Below are 21,126 nucleotides of genomic sequence, written 5' to 3'. Positions count from 1 at the left end.
TGGGAAGGGCAGGGGGACGGGCCCGGCTCCTTGACACTTGCCACCCCTTCCTCTACCTGGCTCCTCTAGGTGCTGCCCAGTGTGCTGCCCCCCAGCAGTGCCCCCGACCAGGGCATCTACCTGGATGGCTTGGAGGTCCGCAATGCCCTGTGGAACACACGGAGCGGCCATCTCCAGGAGACCCTCTTGGCCCAGCCCTGCAAGCTGCCTGCTGTCTGGATCCAGGCCAGCCGGCAGCCCTGGCGGTCAGCCTCGGTCCTGCCCCACTACCGGTGCCCCGTGTACCTGGGGGCTCCCCACGAGCAAGTGTCCCTCAGCAGCCGCCAGGTCCTCCTGCATTTGGCCCTGCCGTCGAAGATGTCCCCTGACCTGTGTGCCCAGCGGCGGGTTCACATCGTCAGCCTTTTGCAGTGAAATAGACCCAGAGGCGTTGACAGCTGCGGGGGGGGGGGGGGAGTGCGGCTGAATCTGGTGCCTGCCAGCTGGCACAGCGGACGCTACGGCACATCCCTCCGGGCTGGGAGGAGTTCCTGTGTGAGGCGCACGCGCAGCCAGAAACAAGTACAGAAATAAAGTGATATATTGTGTGTACAAAAGCAGGCCCTGGCGCTCTGCCGTTCTGCCAGCCGCTCGGGCCCCCCTGATAAATAAGGTGCTCTGACAAGCACCCCCCCCCCCGGGGGTGCCTGGCCTGCAGGCACCCTCAGACAGCCCAGCCCTGCTCATTTCAGATCCACATCAAAGTCCAGCACCAGCAGCTTGGTCTCCTCAGTCCCATTGCGGCTTCCCACAGCACACACCAGCTTCGTGTTGGAGGCACGAATGCGCCACACCACACCCCCGCTGCCCCCACTCTCCAGAGCCACCAGGTTGCGCACAAACTCGCCGGTCCTCAGGTCCCACAACTTGACGGTGCCATCATCTGAACTCGTCACCACGAACTTGGAACTGAACTGGAGGCAGGTGACTGCGCTCTGGTGCTTGCTGGGCCCTGCGGAGGGGTGGGGAGGAGAGGAGCAGCTAGCCGTCGTTCCATCAGGGTGAAGTGAGCCAGTCCTGTGGGTCTGGGCCCTGGTGCCCCCGAGGATGCTGCACAGCTTGCCCTGGCTCGGCCAAGGCAGGCCACCCGTGCAGTCCAGCACCGCCAGGCGGGGGCTCGCAAGAGAGGGCCAGAGGGATGGCGCGCGCTCGCCTTGCTCCAAAGGGCTCGCCCACAATGGCTCCGCCTCTGCCCCCTCCTGCAACCCCAAGCCGGTGCTGCCGGTGAGCCGCCCACTCCAGCCCCAAGGCCGCCTTCCTGGGGAGTCCTGGCCCAGCCCTGCACCCTGCTCATCACAAGGTGGCACTCAGCCCTGGAGCAGTTCTGGGTGTTTAAGGAGTTGCCTTAGACAGTTGGGCCGGCCCCTCTGGTGGCAGCTGCTCCCTTGGGGCTAGGAGCACCGCTCCAGCACTGGGCCTGCCGTCCTGGCACAGGGAGGACCACCCCGCCCGCGCCCCCGCCCCACCTTGCAGCGTTTGCAGACATTGGCCTGTCTTGATATCCCAGATTTTGACGGTGGAGTCAGCGTTGCCAGAGACCAGGATGTTGTCACGCAGCTCCATGCCGCTTGTCAGGGACTGGTGCCCCATCAGCGTGTGGAGGCAGTTGCCGCTCTCAGCATCCCACACACGGATCGAGGTGTCCAAGGAACCGCTCACAATGTGGGTTCCATCGAACTGCATGACGGGGGGGGGGGAGATGAGTGAGGAGCTGCTCCGGGGAGGGGGGGGAGGGCTGAAGCAGCTTCTGGGCTCACCTGCAGGGAGTAGACACGGTTGCTGTGGCCTTGCAAGGTGTGGATGCAGCTCTCTGTCTCCGGGTCCCAAACTTTCACAGTGTAGTCATAAGCACCGCTCACCACCTTGTGCCCGTCATACTGGACACAGCGCACAGCGGCTACGTGGCCCATCAGCACGTGGAGGCACTGCCCTGTCTCGATGTCCCACAGCCGGAGCGTGGCATCCCGCGACCCGCTCACTACCCTGCCGAGGGAAGACAGCGGCCTGAAGCCCAGGCTCCACGTCACTGAGGGCGGGGGAGAGGCTCCCCTGCATACCTGGTGCCATGGAGGTGCATGCAGCGCACGGTGGATGTGTGCCCATACAGTGTGTGCACACAGTCGCCTGTGTCAGCATCCCACACCTTCAGGGTCCGGTCTGTGGAGCCGCTGATCACGATGTTGTCCCTCATCTGTGATGACCAGACCCCGCCTGTGTGGCCTACCAGGGTCTGCACACACTGCGAGAGAAGAGAAAGCTGCTCAGGTGAGCGCAGGGAGGGCATTCCGAGCACAACCAGCCCAGCATTGAGGCCGAACAGAGACTCACCTCGCCAGTCACTGCTGACCACACTTTGAGCGTGTTGTCATCTGAGCCACTGACAATGCGGTTGCCACAGAACTGGAGGCATGTGATCACATGGTCATCGTGGCCTTTCAGGACCTAAGTCAGACAGAGAACTCATGAACAAGCGGGTGTCATTCCCCAAGGTGTTTTTCCAGGGTCTCCTAGCTGAGCAGAGCAAGCTGCTCCAGGGGCTACACAAGCAAGCAAGCTCCCAGAGAGCGAGTTTGGAAGGGGAGGTCAAGGGGGAGGCCCCTAACAGTTCCGTGCTTAAAAGTTCATTTTCTTGTAACACACACCAGTGGGACTCTTCCATACCAGTGGGACTCTGCTGTTACCCTCTGCCCATCTCTACTCTAGCCTCGCAAGGGCGGTTGGGGATCAACTGACGTCTCTGTGGACAACAGAAGAAGACAAGTTCCCCCCAGTGCAGCCGCCTGACCAGTTGGTTGCACCATAGATTCCAAAGAAAGAAACATTTTGTGATTGTTTAGGCCACATTAACATGCCCAAAGTGTGACCTTTGATCAGATTATTCTGGTGGTGGGACAGACACTTGTGGGGCTCCACAGAGGGCATGGGAGGAGGACGATTCCCCACCTTGGGGGGGCGAGCGTCCCCGCTGCGCCAGTTCATGTCGATGCGGTGCTGCCGCAAAAAGGCCAGTTTCCAGGGGCTGTACATGAAGCCTGGGCTGAGCAGCCGCCGCTTGCGCAGGCTCAGTGGCTCCTCGATACCTACAGGAAACAAGAAGTGCCATGACTGGGCTAGGAGCAGGCGAGGGAGGGCCAGGAAGCAAAGGCGGGCAGCGGCTGGGCCTCACCTGCATCGCGGCACTTCTCCCGCCAGAGCAGGTTGTCCTCAGCCAGAATGCGCCAGTAGCGACACGTCTGGGCAGCACGCAGCAGGTCGCGAGGCTCCAGGAAGGAGAGCACATACAGCGCCAGCTGCAAAGGAAGCGCGAGACACAACGCTCCAGGGCCCTGCCTGCTGCGGCGTGGCGGTTCTGCCTTGGGCCTTGTGGGGGGATCCCTCACTTCATGAGCCAGTCCACCGTGGAAGCTCCATCCCAGAGCAAGACATGCCACTGCAGGCAGAGCTTGGCCAGACCAGAAGGCTCCTATCCACATGGGCTTTAGCCTGGAGGGTCTCTCCGGCAGACAACTGTGAACTGCAGGTGATGCAGCGGCTACGCTCAGACCTGCGAGCCAGGGGGCCTTGAGGAGCCAGGCTGCAAAAGACCCCTCTCCAGGGCGCCATCGGCCCCCCTCCTCAGCACCTGAACACTGGAGAGACTCCTCAAAGCAGCCCATTCCCTGTGCTGGATCAGAGTGAGGGGCTAAGACAGGATTCCCCAGTGTAGTCCTGGCAGCCGCCTGTCCCATATCCACCGGGGGGGGGGGGGGGGGCACATCCTGTTGCAACCCATTAAGCCACAGTCAAATTGCAAGGAAGCACCTCCTCGCTCTTGCAGGGCTCCGTTTGCCCTCCCGGGGTTGTACTCAATGCTAGTCTGACTGAATCGCCATTCATTTCAAGGGGTCTAGTCTAAGTAGGGCTACCACTGGATACAACCCCTGAGAATTCCTAATAACATCATCCATGCTCGCCTATTTGCTGAACTCTTACACATATGGACCTGCCTGCCCTTTCCCAACCACCCCACATTTCAGCCTGGGCATCCCCTGCCAACTGCCCTGCTCCAGAGACACTCACCTCTTTAGGGAGAAGCGAGATGAAATCACGCTGGAATTGGGGCTCAATCACCTGCATCATGTGCTTGATTTGGGGCGGTTCGCAGCGGTCAATAAGTTCATCCAGAGCCAGCAGTTTCTCTGGGCCACTCCAGCGCTGAGAAAAAGGAGCAAGGGAGTAGAGGAGCGGCCACACAACCCTCAAGCTCACTCACCGAGTTAATACGTGTCTACCCTGCCTTTTGGCCTGACCCAAAGCCGCAAGGCAGAGCACAAAACAGCATAAAAGCATTGTAACGTTCTAAAAACACAACCAAGTATCATCATAATCGACACAGAATTTTAAAACGAGCATTAAAAGTAAAACAAGCAGCAATCAAATCAGGAACACAGCATGGCATACAATCTGCACAAAGGCCTTCCAAAACAAAACGCCTTCGACAGATAACGGAAGACTAACGGCAGCCCTGCTGCAGGAGCCGAGGAGCCTTGCTTGACCTCAAAGCAGGGCCCTGTCGGTCACACCCAGAGGAGCTCCTAGGGACCTCCTGGCCACTCACCTGGAAAGTGCGTAGCCAGTCCTGCAATTCAGGGGGTGGGGTCACAGGGGGGACGTGACGACAGCGCACCTGACCTGCCTTGGCATTCCGCAAGTCTCCAAACGTGGCAGTGGGGCTGGCGACACAGGGGCTCAGCATCCTAGGGAGGAAACCGATGCGTTGGGAGGCAGGGGAGTCGAGAGTCAGCACATCTCCCGCAGCGAGAATCAGCTGGCGTCCAGGGCCAGGGTGGAGACATGCCCTAGCAGGCACGTGGTCCCTTGTGGCCACTCCCCCACAAGCTCCTTACCTGCCCCTCTCGGGACCCTTGCAGAGCTTTTTGCCAGGGGACTGGGCGCGACCATCCAGGCCATTCTCCGACTTGCGCTTCATCTGCAACGTGAAAAGGTGGGGGTGGGAGCAGGAGTTATGCCAGTTGAGAACAGGGCAGTGCCTCCAAACACCCTCTGTAACACCCCGAGCAACAAGCCTACTTGTGATGGGTATCTGGAAAGAAGGCCTTCCGTAGATTAACTGTGCAAAGTTACACTATGGAATTTGCTACTGCAAGATGGACTGACGGCCACCCATTTGGATGGCTTTAAGACGAGATTGGATAAATTCCCAAAGAAGGCGGCTATCCAAGGTTTCTAGTCCTGATGGCGATATGCTATCTCCAGTATCAGAGATGGTGTGCCTATGTACACCAATCACTGGGGAACTCCGGGGCAGGTGGGTGCTGTTGCGCTCGTGTCCTGCTTGTGGGTTTCCGTGGGCAGCTGGTTGGTCACAGTGTGAACAGAATGCTGGATTAGATGGGCCCTTGGTCCAATCCAGCAGGGCTCTGCTGAAGGTGTTATGGGTACCCCTTCTTGTTGTTAGCGCTGGGCAGCAGCCACGGTTCTATTTATCATCCCCTCTAAGGTACCATGAGGAGTCAACATCAAGGCCCTGTTCCACAGAACGCTAACCTGGAAGCCCAGAGCTTACAGGTTAGTGCACCGCAGCTGTCTCCCGCTCTCCTTCCTGACAAGCTCTAATCTGCATCCTGAGCCTTCAACAGCTTGTCTTTCCTCACTGTGGCTTTGTGGACCAGGAACCTGTGAGAAGTGTGACTGGCCCCAAATTTGCTCTCAGGGTTGAACTCTGGGGCAGATATCCAGGACCCCCACTTAGCAGAATGAGCAGCAGGGCTCCCAAATGCGGTCTTCCTACATTCTGAAGTCGTACGCTACTGTCTAAACCTCCCCAACCCCACTGCAGACCATCACGCTCAGTGTCTGAACTTGCTTATCTGCACCACTGATTGTTCGCAGCGGTGCAGAAATGACCACGACAATAAGACATTCAGATCAAAGGCTACAGCAAATACAGGCTGCACCGATGGGTTTCTTGGTTGTCCCCCACCCAGCTGAAAACCATGTATTGCTGCCACAACCATTTCCCAGAGAAAAAGAGATGCTGCCAGAAAGCGTCGGCCAGAGCATCTTGTGGTCCTGAGGGCCAGCAAACAGATTGGGGGGTATACCAAAGACAATGTAGCTGGGCCCCTCCCCTGGCAATACAGCAGCCTCCTCTTGGGCTGAACAGACAGCCATGACGAGACTCCAAAATTCGTGGCCAGTGGCCAAACCGACACCTCTCCCCTGGGCTGGAAGGGCGGAGATGAAGAGCATTTCCCCCGAAGCCTCTCAGAGGAGCCTCGGCACGCCCCCCAAGCGGCACAGGCAGCTTCTGGGCGGGAGCGCAGCGCTGCCAAGAAGAGCCGCTAGCGCTGGTCAGCCGTTCGGCCCCCCCGGCTGCTTTCCAGCCCCCGCCCCGCGCCGCCGCCCCCCTGCGCGGCAGAGACCCTTCACCTTGGGCCGGGCGTGGCGGACGAGGCCCCCCCCCTCGGTACGCTCCAGGTAGTCGATCCAGCGCTCGTCCACCGTGTAGTAGAAGTAGACGTCCCCGCCGCTCTCTTCCCCGCCGCTGCTGCCGCTCTCCTCGTCCTCGGACGCCGGCGCGGCCGGGGCGCGGGAGCTGCTGGGCTCGGGCGCCCCTCCAGCCGCGGCCGAGCCATCGCCCCCCGGCTCCCAGGGGCTCCGGGCAGCTGCTCGGCGGGGGCGGCCCGGCTCCGGCGCCTCCGGAGCCTGCGCCGCGCGGGCGCGCGCGGGGCGGAGCGGATCGCCGCGGCCGGCCGGCCGGGCCGCCTCGCCCGCCGGGATCCGGGGCGCCACCTGCCCGCGGCGCCCCCTCCGCCCGCCCCGCGGGGCGGCGCAGGGAGGGGCGCCGCCCCCGCCGGGCGCCAAGCGCGCGGCGCCGGCGCGGGGGGCGGGCGGCGGGCCCGGCCGCAGGGAGCAGGTCACGCGCCGGCTGTTCAGCTCCAGGGTCCGGCCCGTGATGCCCTTGACGCGCAGCAGCTCCTCCAGGGAGGCGAAGCCCCTCAGCTCCTGCGGGGGGCGGCAGTTAGCGCGGCCGGCGGCCTGGCCTCGCCTCGCCTCGCCCCGCGCCCGCCCCGCCCCGCGCCCCGGAAGGCCGCCCGCCGGCCCTCACCTCCCTCTTGCGCACGATGCCCCGCGCCCGCCGCCGCCCGACGCCGACCAGCGCCCGCTCCAGCTCCGCCGCGCCGGCCCGGTTGATGTCGAGCTTGCCGCCGCCGCCGCCGCCGCCGCCGCCGGGCCCCGGCCCGCCCGCAGCCCCCGACATCGCCGCCGCCGCCCGCCGGACCGCGCTTGCGCCGCCCCGCCCCCCGGCGCGCAACTACATCCCCCAGGAAGCACCGCTTCAGCAACAAACAACTTTATTGGCGTGGCGCAGGCGCGCCGCCCCCCGTCATCGCCGCTTGTAGAGGCAGGGCCGGAGCGCCAGGGCGGGCGGCGCCCGCGGCCGCTCCTGGCGCGGCGCCGCCTTGCGGAACTCGAAGGTGTAGAAGTGGCTGCCGGAGACGTCCTGCGGGAGACAAAGCGGCGCGGTGAGCGGGCGCGGGGAGCGGGCGCCCCGCCCCGCCCGCCCCGCCCCGCCCCGCCCGCCGGCCGCTCACCTTGGAGACGAGCGGGAAGCCCAGCCGGGCCAGGGCCGCCGCGAAGGCGCGCACGTCCGAGAAGCGGCTGGCCACCTCGGCCACCAGCAGCGTGCCCCTGCGGCGGAGACAGAGCGGGCCGGTGGGCGCGGGCGAGGCGCCAGGCCGCTGCGCCCCGCCGCCCGGGCGCCGGAGGGGTCTCGGCCCAGCCGCTCCGCAGCCCGGCCCGCGGAAGCCCGGAGGGAGCCGGGGCAGGCGGCGGGGCGCCCCCTTCCTCCGCGGATCTGGCCAACCCTCGCGAAGCCCCCGGGGCTACGGCCAGCGCCGCGCCGCGGAGCAGGAGATGCCGGAGGCCTCTTTCCTGCTCTGCTGACAGCGCTGCCAAAACGTTTCTCCGGGTGGCTCCCAAGACTAGCCGCCCACCCTCGTCCCAGCACTGACAGCCACGCGCAACGCGGCACAGCACAAAACTCTTATCCACGAGGGAGACTGGAGCTCCGCACGCGCCAGAGAGCCAGATGCCCGTCCGCGGGGGGCACTGGGCTTCTGAAAAGCATCAGCATGAAGCCTCATGTTGGCTCTCATAGTTTGAAACGATCTCCGCTCTCACGTTGGTTCAGCGGATTGAGGGGTGATTAAAGCTTCTGGCGGTCAGGGCCCAAGTGGCACTCTCCAGCACAGCCACGCCACGCCCACAGCCCAAGCGGCACTCTCAGCTGCTCTTAAGGGCCCCCGTTCTACACCCTCTCGAAGGAAAATATGTTAACAATTGTACTTTCAGTGTATGGAGCTTTTGATAACACGAACATTTGTTTAGTTGATTCATGGGTTAAAATGCTCATGGTCAATCAGGTAAAATGTATCTAACTGTTCAATGGGCCTAAAGTTTAACTGAACTGGGGTGCCCTGATTCATCCTGACAGCTGCTTTGCCACAGCCACCCTGCTGCCCCAGCCGAGTGGCCTTCCACATGCAGTTACCCGACTCGCAGTACGCGGCGAGCTTCTTCCAGGATCTCGCGCAGGTTAGTGCCCATGAGTGCCAGGCAGAAGACAGCCACGTCGACCGATTCAGCTTCCAGGGGTACCTATAAGTGGAGCATGACAGGTGAGAAAGGAGCAGAAAACATGGGGGGGGGCATGTGCAACTACCCCATGGATACTGTTGAGAGGGGCTGCAGAAGGCAAGCAAGAGGGGCCCACGTGGCAGACTCCAGCTGCCCCTAATGCTGGGAGAAGACCGGCCTAGCAGGAGCCCAGTCAACCCAGTGGGGGACCAGGGCCCTCCCCTCCAGCGTACCTGGGCCATGTCGCAGACGGTGACTCGGGGGTCCAGGGCCACCAGGTCAAAGCAGTGCACCTTATTTCGTAGGCTGCGTGCCAGCATGCAGTCACCACAACCAAAGTCTGCCACCACTAGGGATGCTGGCCTATAGGGCAGAGGCAGCAGCAGAATTAGAAGCCGGAACCAGGCCTGAATACTGAAATGGGCTCCCAACACACACGCACGCCCCCATGCCCACCTGTTGAATGAGCATATATCTGTTCCCCGTGACACAGCATAACACACAAGCGTTTAACAGGCAACTGCCTGGGGGGAGGGGTGGGATGGGTCCGGGTGCCCCGTACCTGTGGCGGAGGTAGTGCACAAGGCGCTGCACAGGGCTTTCGGGCCAGCGGGCCACCTGCCTGGCAAAACCCCGGTGATAGATAGCCAAGGCCTCGGGGTCCTCCTGGAAGAGCTGGGCTGCCTCTTGGCTGGGGCGTGTGTACAGCTGTTGGTTGATGTAGCGGAAGCGCGCCGAGTCAAGCCGTTCCTCCATGCGCTGCCGCAGGACCGCAGCCCGGCTGCCAGGAGATGCCCTTGCTGTGGGGGCCGGGTCTCCCTGGCCGCTGGGCTGCTCCTCTGTGGGGGGGGCCGCGAGAGGCTCTGTGGTTGCCATCCCCAGCCCAGTCTTGAATTTGTTCTTCGGCCGCCGCTTGCTTTTTTGGCGGTTTCGCCACTGCTTTCTGGTCAGCAACAGCTGCCTCGGCTCCTTCCCTGGCGCCCCCGTGGGCCTGGCCACCCTTTGCGTGCTGCTGGCTGCAGGGACTCTGTCTCCAGCCGCTGCTTCACCTGGGCAGAGACAGGGCCAGCTCACCACAGGGATGCGCCCACCACCCCGCGTCCCACCTTGTCTGTGGTCGTGCGGTAGTACAGCTGAGCTGGCAGCCAGACGTTGCCCAGACCACACCTTCTCGGCCTGTTATCCTCCATGGGACGGGGATAACAGTGGCCCACCTCGGAGGGCTGTTGCAAGCCTTACGAAGATCGCAGAACACTTTGCTAGTTAACAGCGGCACATAGATCAGCAGCATTACAAACATGGGACTCTGCTGCTTTTGGATAACCCCTGAAACATCTGGGGGACTAGAAAAGTGTTCAGCAAGAACTGTAGCAGTACACTGCAGAAGAGATCTATTCCAGTTCCAACTGTGTTCCTTCTCTACCCCCTCCCCACTAAAACCCCTCACACTAAGCATGCTTACTCAGAAGAAAGTCCTCCTAAACTGAGCAGAATTTATACTAAAAGCTGTCTTGAGAGCAGAAAATGATGGGTATATGTTATCTAACTATAGACATGTATTTGGGATTTCATCCTTATTTAAAAATACGTTTAAAATAATTTTAATGCATAGAGCACATGAAGAAAAGTCTCGAGCGATGGAGAGAGAGGTTAAGTACACAAGAACGTCCTGTTTTCATTCATGAAATGCTGCAGGAGGGGAAAGGGATGATCCTAAGCCCACAGACGTGCTGCCCGCTCCTGGCTTTATGCCCCCGCAAAATGGAAAAGCCCCTCAAGTTCTCGACTCCGAGAGCGTGGCCGAAACTAGCCACCCGCCACCCCGCCCTTGTGCGCTGTAAAAGGTGCCGGGCAGATGCCCCTCGAAACGCCCCAGGGCAGAAGGGCGACCACCCTCCCCGCACCCCCGTTCTCCTCGCCTAGGGCTGCAAGCCCGCGCGCGTTCCCGAAGTCAGCGGGGCTGCCCGGCTTCTGGGCGCGTGGGGCTGCGCGCGTCCTCCTCCGCCGCGCGGGCGCCGCCGCGGAAGAGCCGGGCGGGACAGGGAAGGCGCGCCGTACCCGTGCCGCTTCCTCGCGTCTCCTTCCGGGGCGGGGGCCGCCGCCGCTCCTGCCGCGCCGCGTCCGGCTCCCTCCGCGCGCGTTTCCTCCGCAGCGGGCCCTCCGCCTCCGAGTCAGAACCGCCGCCGCCGCCGCCGCCGCCGCCGCCAGGGGAGGGGGCGGCCCCCGCGCGCGGGCTCAAGCCCTCCAGGCAGCGCAGGGTGGCCAGGAGCCGTCGGCGCCGCTTGCGGCTGCTCCCTGCGGGGCCCTGGGCAGAGCGAGCGGGAGAGCGCGTCAGGCCGCGGCCACGGGCGGGGCGCCCCCCTTCCCCGGGCCCGGCCCGGCCCGACTCACCGGGGGCAGCGGGCGCCGCTGCTGCTGGCCGGGCGGCAGGGGCGGGCTGGCCGCGCCCAGCCCCGCCGCCCGCTCCTCGGGCCCGCCCTCGTCCCACGCGCGCTCCTCGAACATGGCTCGGCGAGGCGTCCTGCGCTGGCGGGAGGGAGGCGCGGGAGGCGTCCTGCGCGCCCTGCACAGAGCCCCGCGAGGCGAGCAGGCGGCGGCCCGCCTCCCCTCCCCTCCCCTCCCCTCGCCTCCGCCTCCGCCTCCGCCTCCGACGGCTTCCCCTGGGCGCGGCCGACGAAGCGAGGCCGCCGCGCCCCGCCCTGAGGCGGGCGCCGGCCGCGGAGGAGGTCCGCGCAGCAGCAGCCGGCCGAGGGCGCGCCGCTCAGCCCCCGGGCGGCGGGCACGCGAGGCCGGGGCGCGCCGCCCCTCCGCCTCGCTCGGGGCCCGGCGCGGGAAACGCGGCGAGGCCGGGCGCGCGAGGGCTCCGCCCCGCCGCCGGAAGCGCGTCTCGCGTGGCGCCCGCGCGACCTGCCCTGCCGGCCGGGGCGGCCGCCACAGCGCCCCCGCCGCCCGGAGGCTGCCGCGGCGGCCGGAGCCGGACGGCCTCCCCCGTGCCGGCGCCCGCGAGGGGCGGCCCTCCCGCCCGCTCGCCCCGCTTGCAGCTCCGCGGCCCGGCGCCAGAGGCCGCTGCTGCCCGCGGCGGGGCGGGGCGGGGCGGAGGCCGCCCGCGGAGCCGCCGAGGGGTCGCCGGGCGGAGCCGCGCCGAGCCCAGCCGCGGAGCCGCGCCACGCACGGAGCCGCCGCCGCTGCGCCCGAGCACGGACGGTAGGGGCCGCGCGGCGGGGGTCGCGGCCGCGCCAGGCACGCCCGGCCCGGGCGGCGGCCGGACTCCGCCGCGCCCCGGGAAGCCGGCTCCCGCGAGGCGCCCGCCCTGGGGCACGGCGGCCCGCGCCGGAGGGGCGCGCGGGGGGCGCGGCGCAGGCCGGGGGCGCCCTGCCGAGGCGGGCGGCTCCCGAGGCCGCCTGGCTGCCGCCGCCCTTCTTGGCCTCGGTCGGCGGCCCGCCGCAGCCTCGCCGGCCGGAAGGCTCGGCGCGCCTCGCCTCGGCTCGCCTCCGCGGCGCCCGAGCGGAGCAGAAGAGCGGCGGGAGCGGGGCCCGTGCCGCAGGCGGCGAATTGCTCGAAGTCCTGGCGCTCGGCTGGCCGGCGCGACCGCCGCAGCGCTCGAGCCCCACGGGCCGGCCAGCCGCGCTTGGGCCGGGCCGGGGCGGGCGCGGCGCCCCGCTTGGGGCGCGGGCGCGCTGCGTTGCGCCGCCTCGTCCCAGTGGCTGCGCGAGGGGCAGTGAGAAGCGGGGGAGTCGGAGGCGTGTTGGGGCAGAGGAGCCGTCGCGGGCGGCGGAGCCCCTGGGCGGATCCTTTCTTGGCGCTGTGCCGCTGCGGCGCCCGGACAAGGCCGGGCAGCTGCGCCTTCCGCGGGGAAGCGGCTTCGCTGGGCCAGCGGAAGGTCGGGCGGCTGGGCCGGAGATGGGGCTGGGGCAGCAACGGGGCCTCCTGCGGGCCCCTCGCCTCTCAAGGGCTGCCCGGAGCTCGCCCCTCGCCAGGGGAAGCGGACTGGCCCTGGTCCGCCGCCAGCTGACCGCCTCCGCTCCCTGCAGGAGCAGAGCATGGACGACATCTTCACGCAGTGCCGGGAGGGCAACGCGGTGGCCGTGCGCCTCTGGCTGGACAACACGGAGAACGATCTCAACCAGGGGTGAGTGCGGGAGGGGGTGGGCAGCGGGCCCCTTCCCCGCCGCAGGAAATGGCCGCTCCCTGCAGTGGGTAGATGGGGAATCTGTTGGCTGGACGCGGGGTGGGGGGGAGTGTGGACCCCCGGTGATGAGAGGCAATGCGCGTCCCGCGCTCTTCAGGATTGGTGGGGAGGGGGTCCTGCCCCCCGCTGGAGTTCCCTTGATTGTGGTACCAGTGTGACCGGCGTGTCCAGCTGCCCACGGCTGCATGAGGACCCGCTTCCTTGGGGGGAGCAGGGGGTCTGCCTTGCGCCTTGATGCACGGCCAGTCAGAAGGAGGCCTTTCCTCCTCCCGGTCACGTCCCCTCTGGCCAAGGCACGCTGCTGTCTCCAGGGCTGTGAGCGAGCAGGAGGCGGAAGCGGGGCTGGGGCCGTCTATGGCGCATCGGAAACGCGTTGTGTCGGAGGTCAGTGTCGCACTCTGTCTGGTGCTGCTAAGGCCAGCGCTGGAGCCCAGGTCTGGGCGGCACATCTTCAGAAGCAGGTAGCCACACAGCAATGAGGTGTGGGGTCTGGAGACCAAGTCGTACAACGGGGGTGGGGGGCAGCAGCTAACTTGCAACCCTCTGGATTAACCTTCTTCAGCCTGGTGCTGTCCAGATACTTTGGACTACACCTTCCAGTGTTCCTGATTATTGGCCGTGCTGGCTAAGGCTGATGGGGATTGAAGTCTACAACATCTGAAGGATATCAGGTTGGGGAAGGCTGCTCCAGATGTTGCAGGACTATAACTCCCATCAACCCTGAGCTTCATAGACAGTAGTAAGGGGAGTTGCAGTCCAACATCTGGAGAGCAATAAGGTGCCCCCCCATCACAGGAGGAGTGGTTGGAGCAGAGGGCTGGGACCGGCCGCAAGGGGTGTGGGCACGCCGGCTCACCGTCTCTGGATCGCCACAGGGCTGTGCCATGCAGTAGGTGGAGCAGACTTGTTCTCTCTGGCTCCAGGGCCAGGATTAGAGCCAGATGGGTGGAAATTGTAGGGAAGCAGATATCAGCTAAATGTTTGGAGAAGCGTCTTCACAGGGTGAGCTGTTTAGTGGCGGAAGAGGCTTTGCCTGGGGAGGCAGCAGGCACACCTTCACTGGAGGCGTTTCAGCAGAGGCCGGATGTCTGTCAGGAATACGGCACCTGCGCCCTGCAGTGCCAAACCCACGTTGAGCAGGGTGTTGGACTAAATGATCTCTGAGTTTCCCTCACAGCTAAGCTTCCATTGCCCAGAAAGGTTCTGCGCCCCCCTTGGCATAGGTTGCTGGGGCATGTGCCCAGCGTGAGGACCCTCTGATCAGTTTCTTGAGCTGGGTTCTCGGGGGCCCCCCATGCCCTCCGCCCCTTGAAGTCCCAAAGCAGGCATGGCAGAGCAGGCTGGGGAGGGGAGTGTGGAGGCCCTTGGCAGGGGGCGCACCCTGCTTCCTGGCTCAGATCTCCTTTTAAGGCCCGGCCTCCCTCTCCCTCCCTCTCTCTCTCTCTCTCTCTCCCCCCCCCTCCCGCCTCCCACTCTTGGCTGCAAAGTAAGAATGGGAGGGAGGGCGGTGGCAGCAGCAAGGGGGCGGGGGGGGGATTCCTTGGCCTTCGTCTTGCATTCCAGGCAGCTGCTGCCTCTGGCACACCCAGGAGCAAGCAGGCGCCCTTTGGTCCCTACGAACCCTGTGGGGGGCCTGCCCTGCTCCCCTGGCAGACAGCCGCCGGAGGAAGCCCCCTGGCCTGACCCAGCTCCCCTCCCTCCCTCCCTCCCTGCAGGGATGACCATGGCTTCAGCCCCCTACACTGGGCCTGCCGGGAGGGACGCTCCAGCGTGGTGGACATGCTGGTCATGCGAGGAGCACGCATCAACGTCATGAACCGGGGGGACGACACCCCCTTGCACCTGGCGGCCAGCCACGGGCACCGCGACATTGTCCAGAAGGTAGGAGGGGCCCAGAGAAGCTGCCGCCGCTGCCTCTGGAGCACCCCTGTTGGGAAGGGGGAGGGGGCGGATAAGGGGCCTTCTTCCGCTGGGGAGGGGGTGCTGCTCAAGGCATGGGGGTCTCCTGCCTGCGGCTCTGGCTGACCCCCCTTGTCCTCCCAGCTCATCCAGTTCAAGGCAGACATCAACGCTGTGAACGAGCATGGGAACACCCCCCTCCATTACGCCTGCTTCTGGGCCCAGGAGCAGGTCGCTGAGGTGAGGGCCGCCGGGAGGTCGGGGAGGGCGGGGCGTCACGGGATGGGGGGTGGAATGGGCGTCTGTGTGCAAGCCCAGCTGCAGCAGTGGCGCTTTCCGTGCCGCTGTTCGTATGCATCTTCCCAGCAGCACACAAAGCTAAAGCAACACAACCCTTGCAATGACAGCGGCACTGCTGTGGTGGCCACGCTGGGGACCTGGGACACGGGGGGGGGGGGGCTGGTGCCCTGAGGGGGACTGAGGAGGTGGAGCCATCTCCTGCCCTCTCTCTCCAGGACCTGGTGGCCAGTGGGGCCCTCATCAGCATCTGCAACAAGTACGGGGAGACGCCTCTGGACAAGGCCAAGGTGCCCCTGCGGGACTCGCTGAGAGGTGAGCACTGCTGCCAGCTGCCCGCTCGCCGTGCATTCGCCCGCTGCTGGACAGGGTTGGAGCAGGCGCGGCGCCCGCGCTGCGGCAAAGAACGGTGCCTCTGGCAGCTGCCCTGTCGGGCCCCCCCAGCCTTGGGGCACTTGTGCCGATCCTGCTTGGCTTGGCCCAGAGAGCCTCCCTGCCTGTGTGGCGATGAAATCCACACCCACTCCCCCTGGGCCTGCTGCCACTGTGTGCCTCCTGCAATAAAGCAGGGCAGGGCAAGGAGATGGGGGCTTGAAGTGGCCTGTCTGTGTCTGGCAGGGGTGGGGGGCTGGCAAGTGGGGCTGGCTCCACAGAAGCCCCTCCTCCCCAGCTCCTGCCCTCCAGGATCCTCAACCTCTCTCTCTCTCCAGAGCGCGCAGAGAAGCTGGGGCAAAGCCTGACGCGAATCCCCTACAAGGACACGTTCTGGAAAGGCACAACACGAACCCGACCCCGTAAGAGGCCGTGTCTGTCCGGAGAGGAAGGCGGAAGAATTGGGAACTAGCTTGCGGGGGGGGGGGGGGGCAGGGTTGGCAGGAAGGGAAACTTGCCTTGCCCCTGGCCTGATGATCTCCTTTTCTAGGTAACGGGACTTTAAATAAACTGGCCGGGATCGACTTCCGACAGCTGAGCCTCAGCCACAAGCTCAACGAGAACCAATCCGGAGAGGTGGGGCCCCTCGCTCCTGTCCCCCTGCCTTCCTCCCCTGCCCTAGGGTGGGGGGCAGAAGGCTTCGTCTTCCCCCTCCCCCTCCCACTGACTGCACGCCTGGCTTCCCCGCAGCTCTGGAAAGGGCGCTGGCAAGGCAACGACATTGTCATCAAGCTGCTCAAGATCCGGGACTGGACCACCCGGAAGAGCCGCGATTTCAATGAGGAGTACCCCAAACTCAGGTGAGGGCTGGGGCTAGGCCACGGGCCCTGCTAGCCCTGTACCCCCTCCTGGGTGGCTGGGGTTCTTCACAGGCATATGGGCAGGGGGTGGGTTTCTGCATCGCCTCGTGGGAGAAACTGCTGTGGCTTGAACCTGGACCGCCCTCTCCTTACCCCCAAGCTATGGCCCCGACCCACAGGAGTTGTGGTGGAGCTGTGGGGAGGAAAGGCTGCCAAAGGGCAGGGAATGCATGGGGCGGGTGGGCTGGCCACCCCCGCTCACATCTGCCTTTCCCCTCCGCAGGATTTTCTCCCACCCCAACGTGTTGCCGGTTCTGGGTGCCTGCCAGTCGCCCCCTGCCCCGCATCCCGCTGTCATCACCCACTGGATGCCCTACGGCTCCCTTTACAACGTGCTCCATGAAGGCACAAGTGCGTGTCATCCTGCCCTGCAAGCAGGCCACCCCTCCTCCCTTCCCTGGCCAGGCGGGGCTCTCAGGGCACGCACCCCACTGAGGGCCCGGCACCAGTCCACCCACAGGAGGGCTCCGTTCTCCTGGCCCTGCAGCAACTGCTGCACCAGGACACATTATGTTGGCCTGCCCCGCGCTCCCTCTCCTCCCCCTTGAAGGGGGCTTCCCCCACTGGACCACGGGGATTCCACTCTGAGCTCCCGCCGGCCAGTCATCCGCTCCCTTGTCTCCTCCTGGGGCAGGGGCGAAGCAGCAGTGGTGGGAGCATCAGGGCCAGTGTGACCCCAGCACAGCCCCCCCCCAGCCACTTTCTTCGACTGCCTCTGCCCCGCCCCCTCAGCCCTGCCCTCCCCGCAGATTTCGTGGTGGACCAGACCCAGGCAGTGAAGTTTGCGCTGGACGTGGCACGGGGCATGGCCTTCCTGCACACCCTGGAGCCCCTTATCCCACGCCACTATCTCAACAGCCGCAGCATCATGGTGAGCAGAGTTGGGCACTGTCCGGCACTCAAGTGTGTGCGCGTGCAGGGGGGCGAGGTGCTCAGAGCTCTCATATCTCCCCCTCTGCAACAGATTGACGAGGACATGACAGCCCGCATCAGCATGGCAGATGTCAAGTTCTCCTTCCAGTGCCCAGGAAGGATGTATGCCCCGGCATGGGTGGCCCCAGAGGGTGAGTGAGGACTTCCTGCCCTGCTGCCGAGATCGGGGCGGGGGGAGACCTCCCTCTTAAAGAGGCACCGCTCTGGCTCCTGCTGTGCTCCTGCCCAGGCGGCTGTCCCTCTCCGAGCCTAGGAGGTGGCCTTTGAAGCCGAAGCCCTCAGTCAGGGGCTGTCCAGACGCCTGGGCGCAGGGAGGCCTCGCCCAGGTGCAGAGCAGGGCTCCTCGCCCCCACACGGTCTCAGCTTCCAATTGCCGCCTCCTCTTCACAGCCCTACAGAAGAAGGCAGAGGAGATTAACCGGCGCTCGGCTGACATGTGGAGCTTTGCGGTGCTGCTGTGGGAACTGGTGACGCGGGAGGTGCCCTTCGCTGACCTCTCCAACATGGAAATTGGAATGAAGGTGAGGGGGCGGGGGAGGCGGGGCCACGGAGGCCCCCCCCGCTGCCCGCCCTTGCCTTGGCGCCTCTGACCCGCGTGTCTGTGGTGCTTCTGTTTTCCAGGTTGCTCTGGAGGGGCTGCGGCCCACCATCCCACCAGGCATCTCCCCGCACATCTGCAAGCTGATGAAGATCTGCATGAACGAAGACCCCGCCAAGCGCCCCAAATTCGATATGATTGTCCCCATCCTCGAAAAGATGCAGGAGAAATGAAGGGTGGTGCCCTACGAGCCCCTGACCTGCCCCAAGTGCCTTTGGGAAGTGCTGTTGACAGGAAGTGCCATTTCCTTGCCTGAGGCCGACACGGCACAGACGGAGCCACCCCCCCCACCCCGCCCTTGTGGGTGGGGGGGCCGTTGTAAGCTGCCTTGGCCTTGACGCTCCCCCAGCCCGATGCTGCCTTTAGCAGCCCCACGTAGCCGCCACTGCTGCTGCACTCCCGCTGCACCCGCCCTCCTGCCTCAAGACCGCCCCACGCTCTTGTGCACGCCGCCTGCCTGCACGACATGGTTTTTAATCTTTTCTATGCAGGCCCCAGGCAAAGCCACAGAGCTCAAAATAAAACCTCGTTGTTACTGAAGGAGGCTGCGTTTGTTGTTGCCTTGGCAGGGGTGGGGGGAGCACTGCCTCAACAGAGTCCAGGGCCACCGCTGGCTGTGGGGGTCGTTGGCAGCAGTGCTGCAGTGTGGGAGGAGGCCCGCTCGTCTGCCTCCTCTTGCGGGGCTCAAGGAGGCCAAGACATGGTCAGCCGTGGGCCTGGCTGGCGCCGGGCTCTCCCAGGGGCAGCTGCTCTGTGCCCCTTTGCCCTGTCTTATGGGCGGGACTCTGGATGGGAGCAGGCAGGCCGCAGGATGCCGCCCTCTCACCCTGCTGCCGCAGAGGCCTCGCCCCAGCGCCCCTCCCCAAGCCATCTTTGCTGACGCCCGGCCACGGGGACTTTAGTTTTCAGCCGAGCTATCCAAATGCGACCCTTTCATCGGGGTCGCATCTAAGCCAAATCCACCTTGGCATGGAGGGTGCAGGAGCAGAGGCTTCTTCGGCAAAGGTGTCGCCAGCACAGGGCGCTTCCTTTGCAGGCCCTGCAGTGCCACAGTGGTCCACCTGCTCAGCACAGCTGCTGCAAGACACCTCCCCGGACCCTAGCTGCAACACCAGGTGGAAGCCTGTGATCCCCAGGCACCACCGAGCACAGCGCCTCTTCGCATTATGTTCCACTGCAAGGACGGGGCGCCCGTGTGGCCCTGCAGACGCCAGCGGACTACACCAGCCATCAGCCCTCCCCCGGCTACGCAGGCAAGAGCTGATGGAAGCAGCAGTCCACCCTGTTAACGAGCTAGAGCAGCCTTCCCTGCGCCAATGCTTTCCAGCTGTGCCCACTACAAGCCTCCGCATGCCCAGCCTCCCTGGCCCAGGGGATGCTGGAAGCAGGTTTCTGATGCAGCTGGAGAGCACCTGGGCGGGACAGCTGAGCTCGAGAGCTCTTCCCTCCCTGAGAACAGAGGAAAGGGCCCCGCTCCCATCCTCCTGCTCAGCTGGCTGGGTCGACAACCCCGAATTCCGGCCATCCCTGGAAGAGGCCCCTCCCCACCTCCGAAATCCAAAGCCCCCCCCCCCCGACTGTGCCCCTCGGAGGCTGCCCCTCCCCGCCCCAGCAGGCTGCAGCCAGAACGGGGCAGCTTCTTTGGGAGCCCAGCACAAAGGCCAGCGGCTGGGCCACGCACTGTGCCTCCCACCGAGAGGGTGGGGTCACCCCCATGCAGGGCACCGCATCCTCCCAACCGCGAGCCGGCCAAGCTGGACTGGAAGGGGGCACAGCCCAAGAGCCCCCAGCTCCCCACATTCAATCCCAGCCAAGGCTCCAGAAAGAGATGCCGCTGCTGCAGGGGCGGGCTGTGGGCAGCTGCAGCAGCACCGCAGGCGGGACTCGAATAACTGCTGCACGCACACACGCCTTCCTCCGGGCCGTTCCGTGGATGCCCTTGAGCACTGAGGGGCCAGGAAAGCAAAGGAGCCCAAGACAAGGAAATCTTTAATGGCGCCTCAGCCAGCCTCACGAGGGGGTGCGGGGAAGCAGAGCGCCCTCCTCGGGAGAGAAGCAGCCCCAAAGCATCCCGGAGGCCGCGGGAGGAGGGCTCAGGTGAAGTAATGGGGTTTCTTCACGTTGACGCCGTACTCCGCCAGGGCTGGGGCCAGATCCTCCATGGTCAGCGTGTGCTTCTTGTCCTGCGGGGAGGCGGGAGACTGCGGTTGGCTTTGCGCCCCCTCCGGCGCCCTCCGCGTCTCTGGCGCCCGCAGAAGCGCCCCTGGGCACTGCGGCCGGCTCGGGCGCCAGCAGCGCCCCAAAGCTCACCTTGCTCTTGTTGCGGGAGCTGCCGGAGGCCGTGCCCTTCATCTTGCAGTGCTGCAGGGCGTCGTTGGCGATGTCCGAGACGAACTTCTGGGCCGCCAGCGAGACGAGGCGGATGCTGCGAGCGGGAGAAGAGAGCGGGCCGCGTCAGGGGGCGGGGCCGCCGCTCGGCCCTGCGCTCGGCGGCGCGAAGGCCGCCGGCGCCTCCGGGGCCGGGGCCCCTGCTCGGCGGCCGCGAGCTCCCCGGCGCCGCCCGACTCACATGCGCGGGTCCGAAGCTTCGAAGCCGGCGCGGTTCAGGTAGTAGCCGGTGACGGCGTCCGGGATCTGAAAGGCAGCGGCAGTCAGGGCGAGGACGAGGGCGCCGCGCGGGGGGGCCGCCCGCCCGCCCGCCGCGCGCCCCGCGACCCACCGTGGGCGTGTAGTCCTCCAGCTGCAGCAGGAAGTCGACGAGCGGGGCGCTGGAGGCCGCCGCGGCCGGGGAGGCGAGGGCGGCGGGCTTGGCCTCCCCGTTGGCGGCCCCTGCGGGCGGCGCGAACACCCCGTTGGGCACCGACGACGACGCGGGGCCCTCGGCCGGGGCGGCGGCGGGCGCGGGCGGCGGCGGCGCGGCGGCAGGACCTGCACGGGGCGGGGCGGAGCGGCGGTCAGGCCGGGCGCGGCGCAGCCCCCCGCCCCCCCACCGGCGCCCCCCGCCCGCGCGCCCCCTCACCGGCTCCTCCCGGCCCCGGCCCGGCCCCCGCCACGCCGGGGCTGCCCCGGGCGCTGTCCCCGGCGGCGGGGAGAGGCGCGGCGGCGGCGGCGGCGGGGTCGGGCTCCGCGGCGGCCCCCGCTCCGGCTCCTCCGGCGGCGCTCATGGGAGGTCCGGCGAGCGGCGGCGGATGGTGCGCACGCGCGGCGCGGGCGGGCGCGCGCGCGGCCGGAAGGGG

General features: G+C 65.8%; 5 protein-coding genes across 9 annotated transcripts in view; 2 read left to right on the top strand and 3 right to left on the bottom strand.

The window, feature by feature from the left end:
* Positions 1 to 853, top strand: part of DNHD1 (dynein heavy chain domain 1) — a 120,249-nt gene extending 119,396 nt beyond the window's left edge. Inside the window, exon 42 of the mRNA XM_084842225.1 lies at positions 70 to 853. Coding sequence (XP_084698351.1) covers positions 70 to 414 — 345 coding nt within the window. The 3' untranslated portion in view covers positions 415 to 853. The remainder of the gene's footprint in view (positions 1 to 69) is intronic.
* Positions 563 to 7,388, bottom strand: LOC146349154 (F-box/WD repeat-containing protein 7-like). The gene is made up of 12 exons (XM_084842205.1): positions 7,151 to 7,388; positions 6,472 to 7,047; positions 4,926 to 5,008; positions 4,637 to 4,775; positions 4,099 to 4,233; positions 3,206 to 3,329; positions 2,983 to 3,119; positions 2,368 to 2,481; positions 2,097 to 2,278; positions 1,797 to 2,022; positions 1,506 to 1,716; positions 563 to 991 (listed from the first exon to the last, which is right to left on the bottom strand). The coding sequence occupies exons 1-12, from the start codon at positions 7,301 to 7,303 to the stop codon at positions 723 to 725; spliced, it is 2,349 nt and encodes a 782-aa protein (XP_084698331.1). The 5' UTR covers positions 7,304 to 7,388; the 3' UTR covers positions 563 to 722.
* On the bottom strand, positions 7,338 to 12,724 carry RRP8 (ribosomal RNA processing 8). Its single transcript, XM_084842062.1, has 8 exons — positions 12,696 to 12,724; positions 11,074 to 12,619; positions 10,741 to 10,987; positions 9,245 to 9,731; positions 8,916 to 9,045; positions 8,597 to 8,703; positions 7,638 to 7,734; positions 7,338 to 7,546 (listed from the first exon to the last, which is right to left on the bottom strand). Exons 1-8 carry the CDS (start codon positions 12,722 to 12,724, stop codon positions 7,430 to 7,432), a joined length of 2,760 nt encoding a protein of 919 aa, XP_084698188.1. The 3' UTR covers positions 7,338 to 7,429.
* ILK (integrin linked kinase) lies at positions 7,411 to 18,430 on the top strand. Of its 3 annotated transcripts, none has more exons than XM_084842213.1 (13): positions 7,411 to 8,723; positions 12,714 to 12,811; positions 14,587 to 14,752; positions 14,915 to 15,010; positions 15,286 to 15,382; positions 15,778 to 15,861; positions 15,990 to 16,075; positions 16,190 to 16,299; positions 16,583 to 16,710; positions 17,109 to 17,230; positions 17,324 to 17,423; positions 17,683 to 17,813; positions 17,914 to 18,430. In XM_084842213.1, the coding sequence occupies exons 2-13, from the start codon at positions 12,723 to 12,725 to the stop codon at positions 18,061 to 18,063; spliced, it is 1,359 nt and encodes a 452-aa protein (XP_084698339.1). In that variant the 5' UTR covers positions 7,411 to 8,723; positions 12,714 to 12,722; the 3' UTR covers positions 18,064 to 18,430. The 3 variants fall into 3 exon arrangements, with proteins under 3 accessions (XP_084698339.1, XP_084698336.1, XP_084698337.1); XM_084842210.1 differs by lacking the exon at positions 7,411 to 8,723 and adding an exon at positions 11,773 to 11,886; XM_084842211.1 differs by lacking the exon at positions 7,411 to 8,723 and adding an exon at positions 12,329 to 12,562.
* On the bottom strand, positions 16,626 to 21,111 carry TAF10 (TATA-box binding protein associated factor 10). 3 transcript variants are annotated; one of them, XM_084842223.1, is made up of 5 exons: positions 20,910 to 21,109; positions 20,610 to 20,818; positions 20,460 to 20,524; positions 20,201 to 20,315; positions 16,626 to 20,073 (listed from the first exon to the last, which is right to left on the bottom strand). In XM_084842223.1, the coding sequence occupies exons 1-5, from the start codon at positions 21,052 to 21,054 to the stop codon at positions 19,984 to 19,986; spliced, it is 624 nt and encodes a 207-aa protein (XP_084698349.1). In that variant the 5' UTR covers positions 21,055 to 21,109; the 3' UTR covers positions 16,626 to 19,983. The 3 variants fall into 3 exon arrangements, with proteins under 3 accessions (XP_084698349.1, XP_084698347.1, XP_084698348.1); XM_084842221.1 differs by having other exon boundaries at positions 20,201 to 20,818; positions 20,910 to 21,111; XM_084842222.1 differs by lacking the exon at positions 20,610 to 20,818 and having other exon boundaries at positions 20,201 to 20,524; positions 20,910 to 21,111.
* Positions 21,112 to 21,126: the final 15 nt, after the last annotated feature.

The sequence above is a fragment of the Heloderma suspectum genome, chromosome 3 (assembly GCF_057233095.1).
Source record: "Heloderma suspectum isolate Gila_16-S chromosome 3, 16-S_ref, whole genome shotgun sequence".
NCBI lineage: Eukaryota > Metazoa > Chordata > Lepidosauria > Squamata > Helodermatidae > Heloderma > Heloderma suspectum.
This window is presented reverse-complemented; position numbering and strand designations above follow the sequence as displayed.